Consider the following 16,308-nt stretch of genomic DNA (forward strand, 5'->3'; position numbering starts at 1 on the left):
CCTCAGCTCTTCAGCTCAAAGCTAGCGCTCTACCACTTAAGCTACAGCACCACTTCTGGTTTTCTGATGGTTTATTGGAGATAAGAGTTTCACAGACTTTCCTGACCAGGGTTGCCTTTGAATCGTGAACCTCAGATTTCATCCTCCTGAGCAGCTAGGATTATACACTCCAGATAAATTTTAAATGAATTGTTTTATAAGGAAATGTTTGAAATTCCAAATACATAATGAACTGGTGTGATTCTTAGATTCTTCAGATAAACCCATGACCATAACTTTCAAGGTGTTTCATTTAACTACATTTGAAAAGAGAACTACACTGTGCCTGTGGACAAGCACAATGCCTGGTGTTCATAGTTGAGAGCCCCCAAGAGTTAACTTCTTGTGCCAGTTTGGATCTTTGGCAAATTATTTCATCTTTGAATATTGCTTCCTATCCATGATGATGGTTAAATCAGTATTGCTTTGTATACGGCAGTCAGCTCCAGGACCTCAGTCCTACATTACGTATTGCCTTGGTATTACTGAATTTGGCTAACTCAAGGAATAGAAACCTGATTTGTTTCAGTGCCAGAGTATGAAATTATTGTGGTTTTTTTCCAGAGGAATAGTGATGAATTGTTCCTTATTACTTATAGCAAATAACTAATACATTTGAAATTGCCCACTTTAACTGGTTGGTGGTCAAAAGAGGGTCAGCATTCTAAGAAACTTGATAAATACATATAGCTGTAAGCCAGACACAACCTCAGGCACACAACTTCATATGTGAGGACAATGAGGTACAAAACAATACAAAAAGCTAATTACGTGAAAGAATGCCATCATAGTAAGAAGTGAACAGAGATGACTTCTGGTATAGATTCATAAATAAATATATATATATATATATATATATATATATATATATATTTTTTTTTTTTTTGTCAGTCGTGGGGCTTGAACTCTGGGCCTGGGCGCTGTCCCTCAGCTCTTCAGCTCAAGGCTAGCGCTCTACCACTTGAGCTATAGCTCCACTTCATAAATATATTTTATTAAGCAATCCTGGGGCTTGAACTCAGAGCCTGAGCACTGTTCTTCTTTTTTTGGGGGGGGGTGGACGGGGTCCAGTCGTGGGGCCTGAACTCTGGGCTTGGACGCTGTCCCTCAGCTCTTCAGCTCAAGGCTAGCACTCTACCACTTGAGCCACAGCACCACTTCCGGCTTTTTCTTTTTGCTTATGTGGTGCTGAGCAATCAAACCCAGGGCCTTATGCATGAAAGGCAAGCGCTGTACCACTGAGCCACCTTCCCAGCCCCCTGAGCACTGTTCTTAAACTTGTGCTCAAGGTCAATGCTCTACCACTTAAGCCAGAGCTCCACTTTTGGCTTTTTGCTGATGAATTAGAGATAATTGTCACATGAATGTTTTCTGCCTAGGTTAGATTCAAACCATGGTCCTCAGATCTCAGCCTCCTGAGAAGCTAGGATTATAGGCATGAGCCACTGGCACCCAGGACAAATATGTTTATCTTTCCCCCAAACTTGATTTCATGATGTGTAGTTTCTTTCCTAACCAAGGTAGTATTAGAGCAAGCACTGAGTCAAATTTACCTGTGTATTGACTAATAAATTAAAAAAAATAACAGCCACATATGTTGTTTCGTTAGCATGATTTATTGCAAATGGGCACCAACTAAGTCTACATTTATGAAAGTGCAGAGATAGGAGACTCCGGAGGCATGAGGCACACAAGTCTAAGATGAGAAATACGCCTGAAATTGTAGATGGTCAACGTACTTCCCCTTGGCCTGGTGCAGAGTCCAGCGGGGTCCATCTTCTTATGTCTTAGATGTCGGTTCCCCAGGAGAGGATTTCAGTAGATGCTGGAGTAGCCATATCCCCCGTAGCAGGAAGGGCGGCGGTACCCACAGCCGTAGTTTCCAAATCCAGACCCATGGCCATAACCCCCAAACCCAGAACCATAGCCATAACCCCCAAATCCAGAGCCATAGCCCCAACCCCCAAGTCCAGAACTGTAACCACAGCCTCCAAATCCAGAACCATAGCCGTAGCCAGAGCCCCAGCCCAGCCTGCCAAAGCTGTGGCATCCACAGCCAGGGCCATAGCCCAGGCCTCCGTAGTAGCTGCCATAGTAGCTCATGGTATCAGTGGAGGTGAATTTGGCTTGATGTTCACAGGAAGATGCTGAGTATGAATGTCACTGTGTGTACAGACAGGCTTATATATCCTGGTTGGAGCAGGTGATGAGTCCTGGCGTGTCACTGTAGGTATTATCTTTCATAAATCTGCCGTCTCTTGACACAGAGAGGCTCTCGTGGTCATTAAACACTTCAGATGGCTTCACCATCTATGCAGGCTATACTTGGCCTCTTTTTATGAGATGAAAGAGCTGATTCCTCAAACTGTGTGCATTCCGAAGTAAAATGGCCCCATTCCAAGAATATTATATCATCTACATAAATTGTTCAGCTTTAGAGTTCATTATTTTCCCCTTCTCTGATCTCCCAAATTGATCACACAATTTCCAAGGAAATCCACAGTCGCTCCCTGAGTTGATAGTCATTAAATCTATTCTTTTCTCCAAGAGCCAACCTATTTATCAAGATTCGAACTTAGGGAAGTGGCTCTATTCAGCATATATGAAAACACTTGTAAATTACCAATGGTTTAGGGAGCTGCTGTGTACATGAGCACATGATCTAAGAAAGAGAAAAGATGTGTGTTGACTTTTAGCATTTTAATTATATTGACCTTGGTAATATCTTTAGGTTACTTGGCAGCTGGAAAACCTTTTGGCTTTAAGATCCATAATAATTAATTTTAGAAATTGGGGGCACAAAAATCTTTCTCATAAGCAGAATTATCAGAGTCACAGTTCAGTTTTTATTTCAAATCCCTCAACTCACCTCCATAATTGGTTCCATTCAAAGTCCTACTAAAGCCACAGATTGCATCAACCTGCTTGTTTTGCCTGCTGTAGCTAATTTCTTCTTTGCCCTCCAGCAATGCATAGATGACCTGTGTGTTAATTTCTTTAGCTTGCATTCTTCTTCCCATTCTCTCAGTACCTACTAGGAATAGCCAGATAACAGAATAAATTGGACAATAATTTTTTTCTTTCAGACTTCTGTTCCCTCAGTGTGACCAACTTTGCTACTTTTACCTCATCTTTAGCTAACATAATGTATTTCTGTTCTGTGCCCAATTGTTCTCAGGCAACTTCTAACTACTCTCTAGTAATCAGTTAATGCACCATTCCCTTCATCAAGGTACTTTCAAACACATATCCTACCACCTAGGTTCAGGTTGTCTTCAGGATTTTGTCAATGGTGAACTGAGTCAGAGCCAAGTAAAAGCAAGTGAGGGAAGTGGTCTTGGGATCCATCAGTTCCTCAGCTCACTCCAATTAATTGGCCAACCAGGTTCAAGGCTCTCTCTCTCTCTCATTAATCTGTGTAACACCTGTCTCTGACTAGAATCACAGAAACAGAATTACACTCTATGACACTGAACAGGCCTTTGGGTTTTAAAAAAGATTTATAAGTAATTTTAATCAATAATAAATCTTCTACTCTAAAGATTTTAGATCTGATGAACAAAAGACTAGAGAATTAAAAACTATTATTTGAAAGAATGAAGAAATTGTAAGTAAATGAACAGTAAGTGTCCTATCACATCCTGCACCATGCCCTTAGTTCACCTCACTCCATATACTTTTGCTCCATGGGACCCAATTTAAGGAGGACTTCTTTTGAAACAATTTTTGTATTTTTTGTTTCTTTCTTACTCCTCATCTGAAATTGAGTCAATGGAAAGATAAAGTTTGATTATCAGTGAGGCCTTTGAAAAACATAGCATCACCAATAACTCAGATTGCATTAGCGCTATCCCATTTTGTATATATAACTTAGCCAGACAGAAATGAGAGTTAATTTGTTCTTGTTTGGGAAATGAAAATATACATCCTCATGAGATATAAAAACTAAACAAGTTGTAAATGAAATTTTAAAAGTAAAATATGTGATTATTACTTTTTTAAGTTTAATACTTTGCATAAATCAAATTATTGATCATTAGCAGTCAAAATTCCAATGTAGAACATATAATAAATAGAAGCAATACTTTACTTTGTAAATTACTTATTAATTATTTATTTGTTTATTTACTTTCTGCCAGTACAAGTGTTTGAACTCAATGGCCTCATGAATGCTGGACTAGCTTGCTTGGCTTGTGCTGTATCATTGGAGCCGTGCCTCCAGGATGGCTTTTCACTAGTTATTTGGGAAATAGAGTTTAGTGAACTTTTTTGCCCAGGCTAGCTTTGAACCTCAGTCCTTCACATCTTAACCTCTGAAATAGCTAAGATTATAAGCATGAGTCATCAGCTTCCAGTGTACCTGTTGGCTTTTGTTGTTGTTTGAAGTAAACAGTATCTAAGTGAAAATACTAATTATATATTATATAATGGATAGATAGATAGATAGATAGATAGATAGATAGATAGATAGATAAACATCTTTCATATGTCTATTCTTTCTATTTTTCAGTATTCTTAGGAATTATGTTAAGTAACCCTATGAAAACATATTGGAAAGAAGAAAATGAGTTCTCACTTGGGATAGCTTTAACCTGTATATAAAGAAAACTTTCATTTTGATTTCATCATGTTCTCTTAACTGAAATACATATATGTGTGTATATATATGTACACACATGTGTATATGTGTGTGTATATAGACAAAATTGTTGTAATATATCAGGAAGGTTATTGGTGCTTTTTCTCATTGTAACTACATTGATCATATGTTTTCTTTGCAACCTTGTGATACCTCTTTCAATTGTGGATATAATGATATGTAGGAGAAAATAGTAGTTGTAGTTGTAAATGAATTTAGCATATGAATCAAAGTGCATCAAGTGGTGTTAATAAACATTACTTTTTTCTCATATTTTGAAATAATACCCTAAAGGAGAAATGACCAAAACATGCGGCATTTATTTGATTGTTACTATTGTCAAGTTGTATAGAAATTCCAGTCTTTCTAATAAGACATGGTCTTGAGTACTTAGCTTTAACATTATTCATTGTTAATTTGTCATTAACTGCAGCTAGCAGTGCATATATGGCATAGAATATTCAGTACAATTTTAAAAAATAACAATGCAATTGTTTTTTAAAAAATTGTAGTTAAGTGATGTAACTAATCCTCACCAAGTCTACCATATAGTTGAAGCCATTCATAGGATTAATATAAGAACTTCCCAGACAGCATTCAACTTTGGGATGCACGAAAGCTGCCTTCTCAGTTTGGTCTGACCAGCTTGTTATGCAAGACACTTAAATTGCCTCATCTACTTTATAAAGGGCAGTACTATACAATTTTAATCTTTGATTCAGTTCTATACATTTTACTGTTAAATTAATATGTCATTCTATTTTGGAAAATAAGTATGGTTTTAGACACTATAAGTATTCTATTAGGTGAAATACCAATAATGAAAAGCTTGTTGGAGACAGGAGAATTGATTAAAAGTCAAATGCAAAAGCAAGAGGGAGAGCAGGGAAGGAATTGGAAAGGAGAGAAAGGAGAAGAAGGGAGGAGGAGGAGAAGAGAGAGGGAGGAAGAAACAATCATAAAGGAAAGAAGGGAGAAAGATTTGGATGAATTATGCTTCTCAAGTCATACTTTAGAGACTTATTTCTTGAATAAACCTGGATGTTAATTTTTTATTCACAGTTGTAAAAGATTAAAGATGATGATAGTTAAAAAAAGAATATCATCCAATCACGAAGGAAAAATTATAGCCTACCAAACTAAAATAGCTACTTTACTATTACACATATTTTAAATATCCCATTTAAAATATTTTACTAATTTTATAAAAGAGCTACTTTTATGATTGTGTCAAGTGAAATGACAGATTTATAATGAATTGAACAACCAAGTTATTTTAATATACACTTTTCTTAGCACTTAATGAAATATATTTTTTAAATTGTATTATGTAGTAATTGTACAAAGTGATCACAAGTCCATAATCAGGTTATCAGTATAATGCTTCTTGATCAATGTCATTCCCTTCCTTGTTCTTTCCTATTTTCCCCCTCTCATCAATTCTTTCAAAGTTTGAAAGAAGAGATGGATTATTTATTTCTTTAACACTGTGTTGCTAAGCAGAATTATATAAAATTCAAAACAAGTGAGTTATTTTTTATATCTTAGCATAGAGTTACAGTTTAAAATAGCCAGAGTTTACTTCCTAATTGTTGACAAATTTGCTTTTGTGGATTAAATTTGCTTTTAGCATGAAAATATTTTATAACACATTTAAGGGCTCATTATTAAGTTCAACCTCAGCTCATTTGTGTGTGGGATTTTTTTCTAATATCTGCATCTATCTGACAACCTATCTATGAATGAATGATTAAAACACAAACAAGAATATTGATTTCCACGCTAGAAGTTGGGTCACAACACATAAATTGAGCCATGTGAATTAGACAAAAGGCATTCTTGATGTCTCAGATGACAGACTTTCTTTGTTAAACAAAACTAGTAGAGGCTGGGTGCTGGTGCCTTGTGCCTGTAATCATCACTGCTCAGGATGTGGAGAGCTGAGGAGTGTGTTTCAAAACTAGTCTGGAAAACAAATCTAAGAAATTTTTAATCTTGAAATAATCAGCAAAAGCCCAGGAACTATAGATATAGCTGAAGTAGTAGAATACCAACCATCAACAGGAAAAGCTGTTTGAGAGCATGAGGCCTTAAATTCAAGCCTAATCCCAGAGCCACACACACACACACACACACACACACACACACACACACACACACACACACACACACACACACACAACTTGAAAATAAGATGAAGAAAAAATTATGTAATTAGAAAGAAACTGAGAGACTTAAAAACTAATTATTTTGACTAAATAAACCCAGGGGAATCTTGATAGTCTAATAATTAAAATCAGATTCAGCAAGCCTTCTGATAGAATCAGATATCAGATTCCTAAGGAAAAAAATTGTATTGGAAGCTGGAAGACTCATTGCCTAACAAGATGGATAGTAGCAGCTGTAATTTTAACCTCCAAGTCAAGAGACAGCTGGACTCAATGAAGTCACCACATCTGTAGCAATGGCTACACTCCAGGTCGCTAAATCTTTCATAGCTATAGTCAGCATCCACAGTAGTTGCTGTGGTAGCTCATGTGTTTATGAGTTCTGGGCTTGGTTTGCTATTGCAGATATGTTTCCTAAGTATAAGTCTCAACACAACAGCTGAGTACACGCTTTACACCTTAAATTACAGGTGGAGTAAATCATTTAGATTTACACCATCATTGTATTTATCAGAAGATACCGCATCAAACAAATTATTATTGGCTCTTAAGTGTAATGTGTGTAGAGTTATCTCTCATCTCACTAAAACTTTTAAGTAAAATTTTAGCTCAATTCCTTTGATAGAATTCCTTGCATAGTGAGAAATACCATTTCCAACTTCAAAGCTTGTTCTTTCCGTAGAATCGACCTTGCTTCAGCTTCAGAGGATCTTGCCGCTCCTGACGCAGTGCATGACACATCAAGGTGACACTGGGTATTTCAGTTTTCCAAATTCATGATTACTTCTTGTCATTCAAGGCAAGCAGACCTTCATGTTATTGTAAATTCCATACCTCAGTTTGAAAATCCAATCATTTAGGTGTCAACTATCATAGATATTGAGATAAAAATATTTTTTATGGACTTCTGGGCAGTTTGAATCCAACACTGAAGGTAACTTGGTGAGAACAAACACTATGGTGTACTGAAAGTAAGATACACAAAAGTCACCCAAACCAATCAAAAGTGTTAACCATCACTAGTTGCAAACTTAGGGAAATGCTAGTTAAAACCACATTCGTCTAGCAGGTCATAAACTACTAGAAGCAAGAAAAGGTGTACTCTGATATTTAGATTCATTGTGGGTACTATGTACAATTTCCTTTCAGTTAAACATCAACATTTATTCTAACTATATTAAGATAATTATAAGAGGATTTTTAATATAATACTGGAGATGTAATGTTGGCCTATGTTAAATTACTAAGATAATAAATACATCCAAGCTTTTGGTATATAGTGTCATACTCATACATTCTATTAAGAGATTAATTTAAAACAATGAGCAGATTACATCATGCCAATACTGCAGATACATCGTGAGGGACCCAGTCAAAAGAGGAAAAAGTTTATTATGCACTATGTAGTAGGAGTAGTAGCCTCTGGGACAGTATAACGCATCACACAGGCATGGAATACAAATTTCCTTTCATTGATTCAGAATAACATGGATGAAACTATAGGCCAAGTGGCTGAATAAACTAATGTCACGATTAAAACTACTTGTAAGCAAAGAGGTACCTAAGATAATAGCCATAAATTGCAGGTCACACCAACACACATCTTCACTATGAATTTAAAAAGTCATATATCATTGTTAACTGTGTTAAAAATTCGCATGCCATATTAACTGTCTTGTATATCCCTTCAGGGAGGGAAAATCAGGATGTGACTCAGAAATACTGAATAAGGAAGAATAACAACTGGGAAATACCAGTTTTCTCTCCCTATTTAACTTTATCTATAATATTTATTTTCTGTTAACTTAATAATAGGAATCAACCGTGTGCTTAGAAGGAAACAATTGCCTTCATTTCAAATATCTCAAGACAGGAGAAAATAGTAAGATAAATGAGGAGAATTAGACCTATATTGTAATGCCACATTAAACACACTTAGTGCAAAATGATTATAGAGATATTTCCCAATGTGAAGTATGTTGCAGGAATTTCAGATGAAAAATTAGTACCTTGAGAATGAAAGGAGAAACAACTGTTGCGGTAAAAAATATCCAATACTTGTAGAATAAGGCCAAATTGCTATTGAACAGCTGTACGTGAACTGACAGCTCTTAAATCTTACGCCAACAAGTGTGTTAAACCTATAATTCATTTTTCCCTCTCTGCTATGAGCTGGGCTGTATTAGATACAATTAAATGTTTAAAAAGTTGGATAAGTTTCCCAAACTCAAAGCTTATCATAGACCAGGGACCCCCTGTGTCTTCCATAGTAGAGTGGGTGGCAGAATTCATATCAATAAAGTTAGAGTCTAAGTCTTCAGATCATTCAGAACCACAACCAAACCCTGAGTCCAGACAATTATAGTCAATGCTCAGTCCTCTGTAGCAGCTCAGAGATTTGTGAGTTTGGACAAAACTAAGTTCATCTTCATATGGACAAATGCTCAAAGACAAGCTTTTATTTGGCCTTAATGGGAGGGGAGGGCAGGAGTAATGAATAAAACCACACAGATTTACTTCACTTTTATTCAAAACCAAAATTGTTCTACTACAGTAGAACCAAAATCCAATTAAAGTATTCTTCCTCTAATTAGAAGAGATCCAATTAAGGAAGCTTGAGATTTAATTTGATTTTCATGCTGAGCTTGCTTTCTCCACAAAACCATATTGTGCCCATAATGAGGAGGGTTGACGGATTCCTCAAAGCCAACCATAAAGCCTTCCTCCAAGTTAACTCTATGTCAGGTTTTACCACAGAGCTTGAATCATTTCATACACGCGTCTCCCAGTCCCATTGTTCTCTTATGGTTTATCTTTCTCCAGATCAAACAATAAACTGCATAGTGCAATGGATAGGCTACCAAGACTGCTTATTTATTTATTTATTTATTTATTTATTTATTTATTTATTTATTTATTTATTTATTTGAGATGCTGATAAACAAATCTATGACATTTCCAATTCTATAAAAGCACAACAATATATTTATGTAGAGTCCATGGGATCTAGTACTGATAAAAATGCCCTCGTTATACATGTATCTCTTGACTTCTATGCCTCATGTCATTATGGAATAGACTCGTATTTATAAAAATATTGGCTGTGAAATGCCATGCTGTTTGTGTCAAGGACAGCTTCACACACATGCTCACTGAGTCTCTGGGTTGCATCATTATTTTCTTATACTTGATTCCACCTCAGACTCTTTTGTTCATGACAGCCCCTAAGCTTATGAACTTCAGTGCTAATGAGACCATAAGAAGTAGTATGTGACTTGGCCTGGGGAGAAAATTCAAAGTGATTAAGGACTACAAAGGTAGAAGATCTGTGTTGCTGGTTATTGCTCATCAGGCATGTCCCGTGTCATCACAAGAACTTCAAAGAAGAATGAAATACAGAAGGTACCTTCATGGAAAGTAATGAGATTTAAACATTTTAAACCAGGAGAGGATCAGATGTGAAGAAAGACCTAATGTCCTGGATTGAATTCCACACAGAGAGGCATAGCCATCTCAATAACACAAGAAATTCAAAGAAGAAGATCGAAATACAGAAGGTACCTTCATGGAAAGTAATGTGATTTAAACATTTTAAGCCAGAAGAGGATCAGATGTGAAGAAAGGACCTAATGTCCTGGATTGAATTCCACACAGAGAGGCATAGCCATCTCAATACCACTATGATCATGACCCAAACAGAACTTTTATTTGGAATGCTGAAAAAAGTGCAGAACCTAAGATGATATTGAATTAATACTAGTTCAAGAATCCTCATTTAGGGATTGCATAAGATTGCAGAGCTTCTGCAGGGCAAATGACATAGCTGGCAAGATCAATAGAAAGCCCACCGATTGGGAGAAGATCTTTACTAGCCATACAACGGACAAGGGTCTCATATCTAAAATATACTTGGAACTCAAAAAATTAAACCCCCCAACAACAAATCCTCAAAGAAACAACTGCCCAATAAATAAGTGGGCAAAAGACTTAAAGAGAAGCTTCTCTGAAGAAGAAAGAAGGATGGCCAATAGACACATGAAGAAATGTTCAACATCCCTAGCCATAAAAGAAATGCAAATCAAAACAACATTGAGATATCACCTCACTCCAGTTAGAACAGCAAAAATCAAGAACTCTAATAACAACAGATGCTGGAGGGGATGTGGACAGAAAGGAACCTTACTTCATTGTTGGTGGGAATGTAAACTTGTTCAACCACTTTGGAAAGCAGCATGGAGGTTCCTCAAAAGACTTCACATAGATCCCCCCTATGATCCAGCAATCCCACTTTTGGGCATTTACCCAAATGTTTACAAACAAGACCACACTAAAGCTACCAGCACAACTATGTTTATTGCAGCATTATTTACCATAGCTAAGACATGGAACCAACCCAGATGCCCCTCAGTAGATGAATGGATCAAGAAAATGTGGTATATATACACAATGGAATTCTATGCCTCCATCAGAAAGAATGACATTTCCCCATTTGTTAGGAAATGGAAAGGTTTGGAAAAAATTATATTAAGTGAAGTAAGCCAGGCCCAAAGAAGTATAGGTCCCATGGTTTCCCTTATTTGCAATATCTAGTATAGGTATGAGTCAAGCGGAAAAGGTCAGATAATGTGATGTTAGGAAAATGAACCCTTAAATATGTATTTTAATGTTTTTGTTTCTTTCATGCATGTGTTTCTAACGCATTTATAAGATTATTTCTTTGTTGCTTTGTATGTCCCTCCCCCACAGTGTAACCCCCGCTTTCACTATATTTGATGTCAGTATAACATGTGGAGGAGATGGGGACAAACAAGTCGTTTAAGGATTCAGGTGGACCTGTTGCAACAATGAGAAGTACAAAATGTCATGTCAAAACCAGCTTTACAATGTCGGTGTGGGGGGGGGAGGGGGGTATAATTGGGTGGGGGGAGGGGGGTGTAATTGGGTGGGGGGAGGGGGGAGGCGGGGAAGGGAAGTGAAGGGTAAACAAAGGAGGAGGCTGCAATGCTTGGTAAGAAATGTATGCATTATCCTGCCCATGTAATTGTAGCCCCTCTGTACAGTATGTTCTCAAATAAAATAAAATACAATTAAAAAAAAAAAAAAGAATCCTCATTTAATCCTCCTCATGAAAGTAAGTGGTGAATCTGTGATTACTGATGTGAAAGTGGCTAAAAAATTTTTGGTAAGGGGGTGATAGATAAAAATGACTTACAAGATCAATTCTTAAAGATGAATGAAATCTTATTAATCTGGAAATAGGTGCCTGAATAGACTTATATTTATAAGATCAGGTCAATGTGAAATTACAGTGCCTATGATTGGGTAGCCAGTGTCATTGACAAATGCAATTTTAAATATTTTGTGATCTGGCACAAAGCTTTCAATTTAAACTAATAAATACCCATCCCAGGTGTCATCTTCTATTGGAGCAGTTGATTGTGTGTGATCTACTACCTGAGGGTAGACCAGTCCTCCACACCCTTGCTACAACTAAGAATGACACCAGATGATAATGATGCAATTCTGGGAAGATGACAACATCCACAAGTGGATCTGGAATCTTGCTTGGGATGAGGTATGTCAACAATGAGTAAATAAGTCGCAGTTAGAAATAAAACAATTCAAGAATGCTGTCGATGTTTTCAGAAAGACTTTCAAGGATAAAGAGGTTGCAGAAATTAACAAGGCTGTGGCTGAAACAGCAATCAGTAGGAATTCCTAGGGGTGCAACTTGAGGAATTTGAGGAACAGAAAAGTTATTGGAACTAAAACTGTCACACATTGCTAAAGAAGACTATTGAAAACCACTAGACAGAAGAAAAAGAAGAACCTCAAGAAAATTAACAAAGAAGAGTTCAGAAGAAATGCTTGCAAATTATAATAAGCTCTTTAAAATGTATGAGAGTATAGACTGTGTTCATTAATTGAGAGAAATATTCACCAGCCTTCAGCAAAGAAGGCAAAAAAGGCAAGGGAGACCACGAGGCCCTGATTTTAAACACTCTCTTCTCTCTCTTTCTCTCTCTCTCTCTTTCTCTCTCTCTCTTTCTTCTCTCTCTCTCTTCTCTCTCTCTCTTTCTTCTCTCTCTCTCTCTTCTCTCTCTCTCTCTTTCTTCTCTCTCTCTCTTTCTCTCTCTCTGTGTAGGGTGTTCTTAAAAATTCTTTACATACATGTGGACCCATTGCAACAATGAGATGTACAATATGTTATGTCGGAAAAACGAACTAACAACTTTGGCCACGGGGGATGGGCAGGGATGGGAAGGGGAAACAAAGGAGGAGGCTACAATGCTTGATAAGAAATGTACTCATTACCTTGCCCATGTAATTGTAACTCCTCTGTATGGTATTTTCACAATTTATATATATATTTATATATTATAGGCAAAAAAGAATGAGTTCTCAGGTAGCTCCTGGGAACTTAGAGACTCTTCAAATCTTCTTAATAAAGACCCTTTCCTCAGGAAAAAAAATTTACATTCACAAAACCAAGATAATTTCATAATTTTGTCATCTTAGTTATTAAATCAAAACCGTTTTGTTATCTTATTTAACATGCATTAACTTAAAGCATATAAGAACTAGATTCTTTTTTAATTTTGATTCAACTCCATCTAATGATTTAATACATTCAACAGATTGAACAAGAATGGTAAAAATGTACAAACATCTCATTTTTAATTTTAGAGGAAATAAAATTTCCACATAAATATGTTACAAATAGAACTAAAATCATTAGGCAAAAAATGTTGGGAAATATTGACCACTCAATAAATAATTTTAAATACAATATCTCTCTTTTTAAAAATTATCTCTTCAAGCTATGGGTAGCTATGCACTAATGGCGCCATGGTGTCAGATTGTGGGAGGCTTTTAATAATATGAGATGATTTTTAATTTTATAATTCAGTTATTGATTTGGAAGGTTAGACTATACCATATTCATGCAGAGCACATTGTTCATGCCTGGGAATATTTTCAAACATCTCTAAGCATGTTTTTTACTTGATTCTTCTTCTTTCCAAAGATAAAGTAAATTCTTCAGTATTTTTCTGAGCCTTCATATCTTCTGAAGTCAAATTTAAAACTCTGCAAATTATAACTATTTAGCTATATTTTTTCTGTTTTCAAAATTGGCAAAATATATCATCTTTCCTATAGAAATGGATTTCAGATCATTCATTTTAGTGTTTCTAGTAGCTACCATTGTCTCTATGATGCAATACAGAAATTAATAAATATATATACTAAGTGGAGTGGAATACAAAAATAACTGAAAATTAATGTTCCACCTCTACACTTCATTCTGAGGGGAGAGATAAATGGAGAATAAAATGTGTTAGAGAAGAAGGCAATATGTGTATGCATAATGAGATACATAAAAATGAAAATGCTTCTGTGTGTGATGAACAAGAAATCACATCAAGTCAATAAAACTCTTACATAGAGTCCACTGAGGGAGTTAGGTTTAAAAGCTGTGTTCTCTGAAACACTGTAAGGAGTAGACACTATAAAGTGAAAAGTTATTCACAAGAAAGAAAACTGGGATACTCAAGGAATGTATACAAAAAGCAAGGATTCATCTATTTTTTTCTTTTTCTTTTTTTTTTTTTTTTATCAGTTATGGGTCTTGAACTCTTGGCCTGAGCTTGTTCCTGAACTCTTTAGCTCAAGGCAAGTGCTCTACTACTTGAGCCTCAGCATCACTTCCAGTTTTCTGATTAATTGGAGATAAGAGTCTCACAGACTTTCTTGCCCAGGCTGGCTTTGAACCATGAGCCCAGGTCTCAGCCTCCTGATTAGCTAGGATTAGAGATGTGAGCCACCGGCACCAGCAAGGGTTCATTTATTTTTTAACTTTAATCCTTTGGACTTAATAGTTCTAACAAATAATGGTAAACTGTGACTTAACATGGAAAAAAGTTTCTTGGGAGTACAGGGGTTTTGAACTGTGGGCCTCGCTTGTGTTTCTCAAGCAAGTACTCTGTCACTTGAGTCATATCCATATCCATTTTGCTTTAGTCACTATTTAATAAAATGTTGCATGTTTCCTAGGAGTTAGACTTCAGATCTTTCTACCTATACCTTTCATATAGTTGTGATTATAAGTATGAATCAACACACTTGACTGATAAGTTCAGGTGGGATACTGATACATTTTTGCTTTAGCTGTCCTGAAACTGTGATTCTCTCTTAATTTCTACCTTCCAAAGGCTGGGACTATATTCATATGCCACCATTCTTGGCCAAAATCAATTTTAATTAAAAAACAATCACATGGTAGTTCAAACCTATCATGGGTAACAATTTTATTTAAAATCAAAAAAGGAAAGATTATTCTATGTAAACTTTACTTCTATTTATTAATTGGCATAGAATACATATTACAAACCCCATGCTTGAGAAGAGATAGGCAACAGTTGGATGGTAGAATATTTTTCTGTTCTTGCTATTCTTGATGGGTTTTGAGGCATGAGCCTCTAATAGTAATACTTGCACTAGAATTTGTTCAGGAGTGTTCATTCATTCTCATGATGCTTACTGGTAACAGACTATCTCCTCCACAAACTTTGATCAGACTCCCTGAGCTGTTTTGAAATGAGCTTAAATCCTGGCCTAAATCCTTAATTGCCCCCTACTGATAGTCTGAGAAGGCTTGATGTTGCCAAAGAAAATTTCAATTCCAGTGAAAACATGATTCTTGATCCTTGACTTTAATTCTTTTAAAACAATTACTATTACCTTTAAATAGTTGTACAAAAAAAGTTACCATTTGATCTAGCAGCTTATGAATATGATATATCTTCATAAATGTCACCCCTTTCAACATTTTGTAATCTATTGATTTTCACTGGAATTCAGGCCTCGTGCTAAGCATGCTCTCTATCTACCACATAAACTATGTCCCTGGCCTTTATTTCTCTAGATAGGTTCTCATTCTTTTTTGTCCCAAAGTGGACCTTGGACTGTGATCCTCCTACATTTGCATGGTTGGGAAATTGGCATGAGCCACCATCACTGCTGCTTAGAAACATGTACTATCATTGTACCCCTCCCTCCAGCCCTTTTGAGCTTTATTTTCTATAACCCAGACACTGGAGCAGTCATTTTTAAATACGAACCACCCTTCTGAGAAAAAGTTCTTGCTCTCTTCCCTCTTAGTCTTTGTGGGACAACTAAGGGCCTAACTTCTGTTGTGTGCCTTGCCCCGACTTGCAAAACGACCTCTTTTCCTGAAGTAGGAGACATCTGTTTCTGCTCCAGGTAATTAGCAAGGAGCATATCTTACCAACCAACACAATTCCTGCTCTGTCATTCCCACTTCTCTGACCCTATATATCCCTACCTTATCTCTCTGCCTACCCCTTATTTGCTCACTATAATTCTCAAGCCCCTCTGCAGGGACCCCAGTGGGGCTCCACCCTGTGACATGTCTTTTACTGCAGTAGCATTAAACACAAG

The 16,308-nt window shown here is 36.4% G+C and overlaps 1 protein-coding gene across 1 annotated transcript; it reads right to left on the reverse strand.

Moving 5' to 3' along the window:
- Positions 1-1,854: 1,854 nt before the first annotated feature.
- Positions 1,855-2,142, reverse strand: LOC138831890 (keratin-associated protein 19-3-like). Its single transcript, XM_070028898.1, has one exon. The coding sequence runs from the start codon at positions 2,140-2,142 to the stop codon at positions 1,855-1,857; it is 288 nt and encodes a 95-aa protein (XP_069884999.1).
- Positions 2,143-16,308: the final 14,166 nt, after the last annotated feature.

The sequence above is a fragment of the Dipodomys merriami genome, unplaced genomic scaffold (assembly GCF_024711535.1).
Source record: "Dipodomys merriami isolate MVZ:Mamm:240054 unplaced genomic scaffold, mDipMer1.0.p SCAF_2, whole genome shotgun sequence".
Classification (NCBI taxonomy): domain Eukaryota; kingdom Metazoa; phylum Chordata; class Mammalia; order Rodentia; family Heteromyidae; genus Dipodomys; species Dipodomys merriami.

Bases quoted from the DNA above. Each gene is read 5' to 3' on its own strand.
- LOC138831890 (XM_070028898.1), bottom strand. From the start codon at position 2,142: ATGAGCTACTATGGCAGCTACTACGGAGGCCTGGGCTATGGCCCTGGC.